The sequence below is a fragment of the Cydia fagiglandana genome, chromosome 1 (assembly GCF_963556715.1).
Source record: "Cydia fagiglandana chromosome 1, ilCydFagi1.1, whole genome shotgun sequence".
NCBI lineage: Eukaryota > Metazoa > Arthropoda > Insecta > Lepidoptera > Tortricidae > Cydia > Cydia fagiglandana.
The window spans coordinates 17283347-17296584 of record NC_085932.1 but is presented as its reverse complement, the minus strand read 5'-3'; the positions used below and the strand labels follow the sequence as shown (position 1 = coordinate 17296584).

The 13238-nt window shown below is 38.8% G+C and overlaps 1 protein-coding gene across 1 annotated transcript in view; it reads right to left on the bottom strand.

Moving 5' to 3' along the window:
- Positions 1-13238, bottom strand: part of LOC134666119 (apoptosis-resistant E3 ubiquitin protein ligase 1) — a 68264-nt gene that overhangs the window by 27636 nt on the left and 27390 nt on the right. The window contains exon 2 of the mRNA XM_063523275.1: positions 12190-12355. Within this exon, the coding sequence (XP_063379345.1) occupies positions 12190-12355 (166 nt within the window). The remainder of the gene's footprint in view (positions 1-12189; positions 12356-13238) is intronic.

The window sequence follows — 13238 nt, the reverse complement described above, 5'->3', positions numbered from 1 at the left end:
TCACGGTTCGTGAGATACAGCCTGGTGACAGACGGACGGACGGACGGACGGACGGACGGACAGCGAAGTCTTAGTAATAGGGTCCCGTTTTACCCTTTGGGTACGGAACCCTAAAAAGAAAGAAAAGAACCAAAACTTTTACGCAGGGCAGTAAAAGGAGTTTTTCGAAAATACTAGATGAAATTTTTTTCATTTAGTATTTTACCTATGTAGACCTGGTGGTCTGCAAGGTAACGGCACAGTGTGATCAGATAAGCGTGCAGGGTGTAATTTATGCCCAGCACCGGCGGCGCCCAGCCGCGCAAGCGGAAAGATAGCGATTATTACCTTCAGCCAACATACGAGTGTTACCTTGCACTACTCGTTATCAGCTCTGACCTAGCTCCGTAGAGCCTATATTTACCTGTAGCCTGTAGGTATGGGCCTATGTAAGTAAGCACGGAGGTTTAACGACCTCACTGTTTGTACTCAACGCCAGTCTTGGCTGTAATAATCGTTACAGCCTACACAATGAATACAGAGTGCGTAGCTAACATGCCCATCGTTTGCGCTCTGTAGCGAACGAAACGCAAATAACGCAAATCCCACTGTCGCACTAGTATGGAAGACTGATAGAAAGACACAAATCGTCACCTTGGTATAGGCACCCATCAGTCCTTTTCGGATATCGCACTGCTTAACTGCTACAGCGCCTACAGCTGCATCAGTCAAACTTCTTGATGGACTAATGTACAGTCAGCAAACCTTAATAGGTTTAGCACCCCTACGTACATTTTGTATGCATGAGTGCTAAGCCAATAGTTTTGCTGAATGTACATGTAGATCACATATAAAAACGAATTATCATACTTAACGTATAAGGGACCAACCTAGAGATAAGAGATTCTTTCATTGTAATAATCCAGAATAAAACCATACTTATATTTGGTTAAATCAAGCCTTATAACAGAAGAAAAAATGACGCGATAAAAACGGTAATTTGGCCACGACAATAATAAATGTGTCGCGCGTTATTGCTTCATGGAGCGGCGAAGGGCAATGGATGTTAACCACTCAATGGGCTGAATTTTTGATAGACTTTTATAATCTCAGTATTATTATTATTCAGAGTCCCACTGCTGGGCAAAGGCCTCCCCCCTCTTTCTCCACTCGTCTCTATTTAGTGCAATATCTGGCCAGCCTCTCAAGAAGGAGTCCAAGTTATCCCGCCATCGCCGACGAGGCCTGCCGGCTCCCCGGCAATAATCTCAGGATCGGTGATAATCTCAGGATTATATTAATTTTTATCCCTTTGTTATAATATAATGTAACGCGTAACTTTACATTTACGGACTGGAGTAGGTACTCGTAATATTTACAAGTGCTTCTATAACCTATATTAATTATACTACTTAAATATGTTATACATATAGGCAAAATACCGGGTGTGGCCTGTAATATGAGCAAAAAATTAAACTGTAGGCTGTACTCCTCATACTGACCAACATTTGTTCAGCGACTTTTAAAAATAACTTGTAGTTTGATTTTTAATACACTTTAAAGTTTATTCTAAGACGCAATGTATCGCGAATTTTGTTATGTTTAAGGCGTGACAAGCAACGTCAATCACAATGATATGGCGTGGCGATGGCGTCCATTGAAGATAATATTTATTTTGTATGAAAAATAGAGAGTCTAAATACCTCATAAATTTTAAAAGTTGTAGAACAAAAGTGTCACCGTTTGAGGAGTACAATCTATGTTTTAAGTATTTACTCGGGTTCGGGCCACACCCGGTATAAATAAACAAGCAAGAATTGTATCATTTCTAACCCATAACCATTATTTTGAGTTACTTTCGTGTTACAACACTGAATCTAGAACCGATGTTCCTACAAAATTACTCGTAGTGATATAAAACTAAAACTTTGAGTAAGAGCTTTAATAACACTTGCGCCCATGAAATACAGTTTCCTTTATGCGAATGTCCGAATATCGGACCGAGTGACCCAGTTTCCAAGCGCCAGGTAGCATTATTGATGAATGCAAATGCCGTGGTTTCCTTTTGGGGATTGCACATCAACTATTTGGCTGTAAGCGCATTAATTACACCTACACCGCCGCGCTTGTTCTTGAAGGCGGCGATGTACTATAACGGGAACATATTTAACTGAACATTTAGAAACCTTATGTCTTCCCAATAAGGTTCAAAAGTGGCCAGTTACCAGAGTTGATGATGGTACGGAATATCGTGGTAAACTTAGGAACTCGGAAAAGACTGCTTCTATCAGACTTGGGACTAGTTGGGACTACTTACAAAGTATTTGAGCTCTTCTCAACACTTTCTGTGTTATAGCCTGCGAGTCCGACGTCTGCGAATTTAAACGTTGGACGAATATCGGTATAAGTATTGTAATATATAATTAACATACGGAGCCTGAAATGCAATGAAAATTATACCTATAAAATATGACTGCCTATTTAAATCGCAGCGACTATGTTTCATCAAGAAACAAAGTATTGATGAATAGCGGAGCGCTCATACGAGTAATAGGCCTTTATTCCTAGCAGCTAGCCTATTTTGTGTCAGTTATATTTTTGTCAGATATTTGATCATGCGACATATTACGTTAGAAACGTATTTGGTTATGTACATTTCTAAATACTCTCTCCGCTCGACACAAAACAAGATTTTTGGCAGTAGGAGGGAAATTTCCGGCTTTTTCGTGGTCGGATGTCGGGTGCCACGAAGTTGCGCAACACATCGCGGCCAGAATGTCTGCCTTATTTACATTTCTGTCCCTTTTAGCTTTATATTCATGCGTTGTGATGTGGCTACATAAATGTATACCTAAGTACATAATCATTGTGTTTTTCAGTCTGTTATCGCGTCAACTGGATAAGTAAAATAAGATTTGGGGCAATAATCTACATTATAAAATTAACTCTGTCCATCACTAAGATTTGTAGGTTACAATTTGCCAAACATTGGTATGGGACGGTACCTACGTATTTAGACGTACGCCCTATTCCCGGTTTCCATCGTGTAATGTATATTGTTAGTTACATAGTTTTAATTTTACATTTTATATTGGAAATCATTACGATCAAGAAAAAAGTAAAGTTTGACATTTTGTCTGGCATTGCGATTAAAAGCTCAACACCACGAATGGCGAATGTTAGAACTCTTTCACTGATACTAAGGCTGTAGCGCTATAAAGTAAAAAGTTTCCTGCGGGCCCAGCCAAGCTCACGATGGTTAGCCAAGATAACAAATGGGTGGAATTAGTGACGTGACTTTTCGTAGCATCTGTCATCCTGATACATTTTTTCCGTTTGGCGGTTGTTGATGTAGGTACGATTGTCACCTTGACTAGGTTCCCTGGTATGCAGCGAGAATGCTTTTTAAAGGCGAAATAACTATTAGGCCAATTCTGCTTTTACAATTTGATAATGGGGATATTTTTCATCTTATTTTGACATGACCTGAGTCATATCATCAGGCATCCCACGCTCCCCATCAAGATTATCGCGGTATAAGTTAAATATTATTTTGTATTGGGTGCTTTCAGCAGGATGTTACGCGATTTCTCGCCGTTGTCCGGAGTGTCCGGGGCTGACCCATTTCGGTGCAGGTAACGTTATTGATGGGCGCGATGCTCCGGCGTTTCATTACCCGTGTAGCTGTAGAATGAAACCGCGTCCTATTTGTACGCTAGTGTTACTGTATGTGCATGATCCACCCTGTATATGTAACCTACATGAGAAGGTTGGTACAGTCAGGACTGAAAAATATCTCTTTGATTTCGGTGGCACAACAATTAGGGACCAAGTAATGTTGGCGCTTGACGTGAGTTTTCTGACGAGCCTAGATATAATAATAGAACCTGATTTAATAATAGAAATAGGCCTTCAATATGACACACTATTAAGGGGCCCACTGATTACCAGTCCGCCGGACGATATCGGTCTGTCAGTTAAAAGCAAAATTTGACAGCTCCGAACAACTGACAAGTTGATATCGTCCGGCGATCTGCCGGCCTAGCCAAGGCAATTGCTATCGCTTTATGTCTCTCTATCACTCTTCCATATTAGTGCAATAGTGATAGTTGCTTTTCGATCGCTACGGAGCGTAAGCGATTGGCGTCTTGTCTATGCGGAATTGTAATCAGTGGGCCCCTGAAGTCAATCTTATGTATATTTAATCATTTGTGACATTTGTCTACTCTGCTCGGCTCGAAGACCGAAGCCAATTTTATGGCGAGCAAGCATCTGGTACCTAGTAGGTACCCAGGTAAGAAAATGTTGTGTTCTGAATAATCGTTCCCATTCCCATTTTTATCTTTTCAGGCGGAGATAAGATACATATGTATGGTAAATTTATCAACGAAGTGAATGTATATACGTGTACGTACATGTCCGAGGCTGACCCAGTTGCTAGCAGGTAACCGAGGCAACGTTATCGATGCTAGCACGTCCATGCCACGCCGACACTTCATTACAGCGTAAACACAAACAAAGGTACGTGTATTGTATGTACATGCGCCAATTAGCCTAGCGGTATCAGGCGTGGCTCACTCCGCAATTTCGTCGCTTTGCTACAGGTAGCTAAAAGTACACCTGGCCGCGTAGCCAAGATGCCAATCGCTTACGCTCCGTAGCGATCGAAACGCAACTGTCACTGTCGCACTAATACGGAAGAGTGATAGAGAGACATAATGGTTTTCGTTGTCGAAGCGATAGCGATTGTAACCTTGGCTAGGCCGGCAGTTCGGCCCCAATTTTGGGGTTTGCCATAAGCTGCGCGTGGCGCTGTCGCCACCTAGCGGCCATATCTGTGCTGATCGTAACAGACGCGTTTTGTTAGGGAGTAAGTCTTCTGTACCTAGTACCTACTATTATTTATTCTGTGGCGGTATTGCGATTTCAAAATATGTTAGGGTTTTGATATATTTTTATTTATTGCACAAAGTCCAAATGCATCAAAACTAACAATCTGTTATATTAGAATTGACACATGGAAATAGTAGATTGTTAACCAAGGGTGGAAAGGCACCCATTTCTGTCAAGGTAGTTTGGCGCTCGAACGCAGTGAGAGCGCCAATAGTCCGAGACAGAAATGGTGCCTTTCACCCGAGTTAAACACTCTACTTTTCATATCGAATGCGAGGAAACCAAACAAGACAAGGCAATTTCGCAAAATCAGTAATGGAAGTACCTAATAGATCTACGGCCATGATTTATTTTCCTTAGGACTTACTTGCAATCGGAGACTTTACAGGTGTGATTAATAACCCCTAGCGAAAATCATTTAGATTGCAATATTTACGAAAACACACATTTTTTAACAAACTGCAGTAATTTTTAAATGATTTGTTCATTATAGTATGAAAATCAGCGGGATTGCCTCTTACTTTTTAATTTTATACTTTTTCGTTCTAAAAGCCGCAACAGACTACCGGACCGCACCGCGACCTTGGTGCGCCGCACCACGTAATAACATAATAAAAGTATTTTAAATATTAAATAACAATTTAATTAATAATATAAGTCATTTTTTTCTTGTATTTTATTTTATTTGCATGAATATAGTGCTAAATATCTTTAAAAATCAATTTAATATCGTACAAACGTTTAACTGTGGCTGTATAAGATTCTGCCTTTGCCCATTTACGCAAGTGTAAGGTTTAAAAAAATATTTTTGGTGTATTCCTTTTGGTCCCGCCTTATGAAATCGAGTAAATAGAATTCAACAAAATAAATCAAGAATAATTTGTTTTTACACATTCACTTATATCATTTTTTATAAAAAAAGGATCAACGTGGGATTAATAAAATTAAACAATTACCAATTGTTCCAGGCGAGGAAATAAAGACACTATTTTTCCATTTTGTTTCCACCCAGTTGTTCGTGGGACGGGGATGCAGAGGAGTACACCACTTTTCTGCACTAGAGCATAAACGTATCACTTTCTGCGCACCTTTTAGAACAACAACGACCCACTTTCAGAGCATGAGATATGAAATAAACTTTTTCCCTACATCTTTTGCTACATGCTACGGCGTAGCACGAATTCGCTGCCAACGTTTTCGTAGCGTTACGCTCGTCGCTGATCTCAGCGTTTTCTCCCTTTGTACAGGAAAGCGACTACGAACAGAGAACCCGTAACTCATTGGTCCCGGCACTCAATTAGTTAAGTATTCGTTGCATTATAATATTCATACTATAATTAGTTGTTTTTACGCCACAACATCCCAAGTGACTTCTGTGTAATTTGTGCGATCTCATCGCAACCTGAATTTAAATGAATTGATGCTGAAGTAGGTACTTATCCAAACCTACTTAAAAAGCCCGCGTAACGGGATAGCCTTTAACGACCGAGAGCAGAACTTTGTACATTAATAAATTAAACTTCAAGATGCTATTAACGAGATCCGGTAACTTTGTACAGTCGACGTCAAAGAGAAATTTACAGCCAAAGTAACAAAAAAATGTTTACACGACCTAAATGCTATGACAATAAAGTCGTGTAAATAATTTTTTGTAACGTTAGTCGTAAAGATCTCTTTGACGTCGACTGTACATCCTAATCTTTATAAGAAGGTGGCTTGAGGTATGTTGTTAGATGAGCACTATCTTACCTACTACATAAAATAACATTTTGTTTGTTATCAATCATACCATGTACAGTAAAGCTTACAGAAACGGTAGATTTTAGCAATTCTAGGTATGTATCCTTATTAAGATCCACCGTATAAATATCGTCAAAACTATATACTATAGGAATATTTCGTAAACATTTTACTTGTTTGCCAGAGTCTGGTCGCGCCCTTATACATTAGTTTAGTTAGTTTCAATAAGTACATTAAATGATCCTGTAAACTAATATGTTTTGCTCGACTTGGCGGGGGCACTGCCGTGCCCCCAGATTTTAGTATAAGAATGTATTATTAGGGGACATCTTACACAGATCGACCTAGCCCCAAACTAAGCAAAGCTTGTACTATGAGTGCTAGGCGACGATATACATACTTATATAGATAAATACATACTTATATACATAGAAAACACCCATGACTCAGGAACAAATATTAGTGTTCATCACACAAATAAATGCCCTTACTGGGATTCGAACCCAGGACCATCGGCTTAGCAGACAGGGTCACTATCCACTAGGCCAGACCGGTCGTCATGAATCCGTATGTACTTAGTCTATATAGCCTATATAGGTATGTAACTATATAAACCATACTAAACTTAGTTCCGTTAACCGTTAAGTAAACAGCCATTAGCGAGTAAGTTAGAAAAGAGCAGCAATCCAACGACAGTAATAAAGAAGGGAGAAAACCAATGAATACGAGAACGGAGCTCGGAGGTCATAAAAGCAACGTGTAGCGGATTGTGCCTTTTTAAGGATCCGCTGGCGAAATGTCGCATAGTATTTCAAGTAAAATTTTAAACTCGATTAAATAAATCCGCGTGCACGATGCGTATTAACTTAACTTAGTATTATGTCGAAGTCATTTATAGTTTATAGGTACATATATTCCTCTTTAAATCCTGGGTTATACCAGCTAAAGAATAGACATTCCTAGGGATATGCAGAAACATACTATTACTAACAAACGGTGTAGGCACCTATTCCGTCACGTAACCATCGTCATAGATGGGAATAAATGATTATATGAAGCGATTATTCTCATCTATGCCCGGCGGGGACAAATGGGAATAGAATAGGTACACCTAACAAACACCTTCTCCTTGCAAAAAAAAGTGTGTAAGCATAGAACAAAATACAAATATGTTATCATAACATATGTATACCGAACCGAACGATCTAAGTTATTCCTTTTATTTTTAGTTCTTTCGTTTTCACGGTAATAATAGAGGGTGGTAGATTTACAACCAGGGTGAAAATTTATGAAGCTTGATGACTGCTTCGTTGGCAAACCAGTGTAACTGCCTTCCACTGGTAGACAGTGGTTACAAATGTAGGGGTCTAATATTATTAGACTAGAAACGAGCTACTAGAAAAAATAGTTTATGAACAGGGTGGCTGTCGGCTCGCCTGTGTAGGCACCATTAACATACACAGCCAACCGAGGCCACGCCACCTTGTTAATAGTGGCAGTTTTAGCTCGACTGACAGCAAAATGGAGCGACATTGTAATAAGAATAAAGGGGCCCACAGATTACCAGTTCGCCGGACGATAACAGCCTGTTTGTTGCTCGAAACTGTCACTTTTTGCGTTTAACTGACAGGCTGATATCGTCCGGCGAACTGGTAATCTGTGGGCCCCTTAAGACGCGTCGACTGTAGGTAAGATTTCTAATTTTCCAATCTATGTATTATATGTAAAATTGCCATGTAAAAAATATTGGCTCGCGGCGATACTGAACATGCAAAAAGCAGTCACGGATATGGATGATGAACTTTTCTCCTCCAATATTAAAAATATTACTTATTCATATGGTGATACGGACCGATGCTTAGATGCCCAGCTCCTGCTTGACAGGTTATCCTCCTATTTACATTTAATAGCCGCCTCGGGCCAGTTGGCGCGGCGATTCAATTTTTAAGCACGGCCCAGATTTGAACCCCTGACTACCCGCTATGGGATTACATTTATGGAGACACGAGTATTTTGCATAGTAATGATAATAAGTTAGAATTTACCGTGGGCCGCGGGCGGCGAGTTTATTCCACACTTCCACAGTCAATATTTTAGATCAGAATTTTTAGCTTCAAACAAAGTCCTCTTCATCGATAGGGAACACTATTCTGCACAAGTTAAATTTGCATACATATTGAATCGCTATCCTGCCTAACGCCTTTGTATATATTTTTGACAACGTCGAGAAAACCAATTAAGTTTATATCTAGGTAGTTAGGTTTTCACATATTAAAAAATTTGGGAGTGAAGAGTTTTTAGAAAAAAAATTACTAGACAGAAAGCGGATAATCTTATTACCATAATATCTATAAAATCCATAACTTATGTATTACCTGCTCGTATATGTAATTATTAATGAAAAGTTAGCATATATGTTTAGAGACCTAATGAAAATAGGTTGGAAGTTGTATTTATATTTACGCAACTGACATTATAGTATTTTTTCTACTCCCGTAGTTTTATTTGTCATTTAAAGGGTCGTGCACACACCTTTAAAACCCTACCTTATAGTTGTCAAGACAAGTCTTTAGTCTATTCCCCAAAAAAGAATTTGTGCATACACGCAGTATCTTTTTGGCGATTTTACGATACTTCGTGTAATGACCACTTAAAAAATTTAATATAGATTAAAATACAGTGTTGCCAACCTTATTTTAAATGTCATCTCTGACAAATAAGTGAACCATAGACATTTTTTTATTTCACTCATTAAGTTATTCTTTTGCTCCTTTGCTCCTTTTGAATTAAAAAGATTTGTTAAATTTTCAATTTTTAAAGTAAGTGCTTGGTCATAGAAAAAGTATTATATGCAACGTTGTTTAACTGAATCAAAAAATACTCGTGGCGTGTTTATTAACAATTTTCGGCTTCGCCTCAAATTGTTACTCACGCCACTCGCCTTTTTTGACCTCTCTTAAACAACGGTTGCATAATAGTACATTACTACAGAGGCCGGGACGAAAGGGGTTGCCGGCCGAAGACATATAGACGGCCGAGCGAAGCGAGGCCGGATAGGTCTGAGCGCGGGCAACCCCATTTCCCGCCGAGGTATGTATAGTGCTTTTCTCAAACATGCAATGAAATAAATAAAATAAAAAATCCACGAAACCCAAGTTTTATTTATAGAAAAAACTAAAAGTAAACTACACCCAAAATATAACTAACACGTACCTATATCTCTATCACGCGTATGTTTTACACGAGTCGTGTACTTTTACTACCTGTATATTTTCATGTACTACCTTTGATTTTTTCGCCTTGTATCCGTCTGACTGTCGTTTTCGTCACATAAGTTTACATAGTCTTTTATGTTGATATCATGTTTCACACACAAAATAAGTATAATTTCCACAGTGTTGACGAGTTTGTAGTTACTTTCATTTCTCTTAAAATATGCCACAAAACTGTTTCTAATAAACTGTCAGCCATTTTTCTTAGTTTCTCAAATAATAAAATTGCCATAAGCAACCATATACATACTTCATCTTTGACTTGGCGGCAGAGGCAGTAAGTTATTTAAAATCAATTCTGCTTACGCTGCCAATTCCAACTCCTACGATTACAATTAATATTAATTTAGTTATTTTGTCGGAACTCATATTAAAGTAAAAAAATCAACAACGCAACATAAATCCAATAAAACAGAAATACAGAATGAAAATTTTTCAACTTTGCCTCCATAACAATTTAAAAAAAAATAACTACGCGTGTTTGAGTAGACCTATTTACCGCTAACGTTTAGATAAAATATTTTAAATGTTTTTATTTTTGTGGTTAAATTTATAATTTAAAATTGTAGAATTTGGTTAATAATAAATTAATAATACTATTTATTAAGTTCATGTTGATTTTATACAAATAAAACTGCTAATTGTAGCAAACATTGTTTTTTGTTTTTTTTTTATAGGCGTAGTGGCAGAGTGTCATTACGAACCATAAAGCAAATACTGCCTCTAGTTTTTTTTAATGGCTGAATGCGACGATGCTGTGTCACAAATATCTGTGAAATGGAAATTAAAAAAGAGGACTTTGCCGGCCTAGGCCTGCAAGATTTGTATGAAATTCCATTAACGACCTCTTGTCCTAGCCGCACCTGAAACGTCATACTTCGCAGCCTATTATAAGGAACATAACATAAATATTTCATTGCATGTTTGAGAAAAATACTATTAAAGCACGGCCGAGAACTATGTGGACTTTACTAACAAACTACAAAATACAACTCAGAACAAATCTGTTCTCGACGCTAACTACCTACTTAGTTTACAGTCAACGTCAAAGTTTAACTTACAGACATTAAGGTGTATTAACTAAGGTGTATTCGGGTAATTCCGAATACCGAAAACTGACGGATAATTCCGAAAAGAGAATTTTGGGTGATTTTCATCTGAATTTCGGAATTATCCGAATACACCTTAGTTAATACTTATGGCATGTTAATAAGTCCACGAGTGTACATATATTATGCACATTTAAACTCGACCGTACATTTATTATTTTGCTGCTGTGTTCATTCAGCAATTTCCGACGTTTCCTCCCGCAAATTGAATCGTGCGTGTGCCGTCATGCCGATCCTACACGAGCCTCGAGCAACTCATCGGAATATTCGGCTCAACCTACACATTTACCATAAGTATTGACCTATTGGTTTATTAAATGCCAGAGTTCAAAACAGCTGTGACGGACGATATATTAATAACAAACTTCGAAATTAACTTCTGTAGTTTAATTAACTATTAACAAACAATTTTGTATACTTAAATCTAAGTTTGTAGTTAATTACACTGACCGTTGACCGCACTAAAATGTTAGTTACACGTTAGACCGTAAGTGTATGGAAAATAATCAGGAATTAGAAGTTTATGAGAATTTAGAATGCCCGCTGCTGGCTTGATAGTAAGGGAGTGACTCATACAAATGACTGTCCGAGGGGTGCCTCATACCAATTAATTTCTTGTAACTTATATGTAGGGTAGGTATGCACTCGTACGAACAATCTTGCGTTATGTATACCAGTAGCTTTACGGTAATGAAAACATCGTGTAAGGAAAACGAAAGAAATCCCAATAAAAATCATTGCGATCGGTATGATGGACGAGTTTATCCACGAGATAAAACAAATGTTATTATTTGTTAACACAAAGCAATGGAAAGAGACAGACACTGTTATTAATTATTAAGGCAGGATTCCACAAGTATAATTATATACTGTACAAAAATGCTTGTGCCAAAAATGCTTGTGCTTGTGTGTGTGTGTGCTTGTGGCATCGATCCCGCCTTCACGCTATCACGTAGACAAGTGAAACAACCACAATTCCATACGTGTACTGTATGGCTAAAGGAGCCCACTGATTAACAGTCCACCGGACGGTATCGGCCTGTCAGTTAGAACAAAATTTTGACAACTCCGAACAACTGACAGGCCGATACCGTCCGGCGGACTGTTAATCAGTGGGCCCCTTTAAACTGGAGTGACTTTAGGATGCCATCTGAAAAGAGCTTAGATGAGTAGGAGGAATATATAATAGTACACACTTGGTATATGCATGCTGGAGGCGGTGCGTGGCCAGCCACTGCCGCAGCACCAGCCGCTGCTGTAACACTTGGGCTGCGCGGCGTAAGCGCCGCTCCTCCGCCGCCGGGAGCTCCGGCAGCCGCTCGAACTGCTCCGGCGAGCCGCAGCCGGACAGTGTGGAGATGCCTGCAACAAACGGGAACATGATGAAATTGTAACGGTGCGTGTATATCGAAACGTTACACTACCACCTTTCCTATTGCTACTGGCACATCCAAATTCTAAATCCCAAGTGAGGCGCCACCACCTGCCCCCTCACAGAAATATCAACATTGTTGCGGCTGTTGTCCACGTCTCGTCTTAATTAGTAGCATAGCAACATTACTTCTGACGGCGTATATCCACCTTAAAAATATTGATGGTATTCAAAACAGATTTCTGTGAAAAGCACTTTATCAAAATTATAAGCGAACATGCTCCTTTGTCGTTAAATTTCTCCAAAGCCATTGCGGTTTCTTTGTTAGCTGATATATGATTGCACGTTTTGAAATTGTTTGGGAGATGTTTTGTATAGCTTATATATTTTATCCGGCCTTTTGATTTTTTTACAAGCTTTTATTTAATTACTAGCTGACCCGGTGAACTTCGTATCACCTATCTATACTATGTCTCCTTTTGGCACGTCACGGATTAGCCTGGCCGCACACGCTCGGAATTTTATGTAGGTACTGATTGACATGGTGTGTAAGCGAGACAGCACCATGCATTTGTAGAGCGACGTCCCGTTCCCACCTGTCATTCCGTACGGAAACACAATGAACATTCCGAACGTCTGCAGCCAGGCCTGAAAAAAATTGTTATCGATTAGTCCCTCTACTATACATATAGGGTGACTTCAAATTGGTAATACAAAATGAATGTTTTACATATATCTTCCCTTCATTAAGCCCCTCAATTAAGTCTCATGCTTTTAAAATAATTAAAAGTATTTTTTTTTTGTTTCATCCAATTTTTTTAGGCTTCACATGGTTATCCCTCGGGTTATCCTAACATAATAATTAACAAAGAA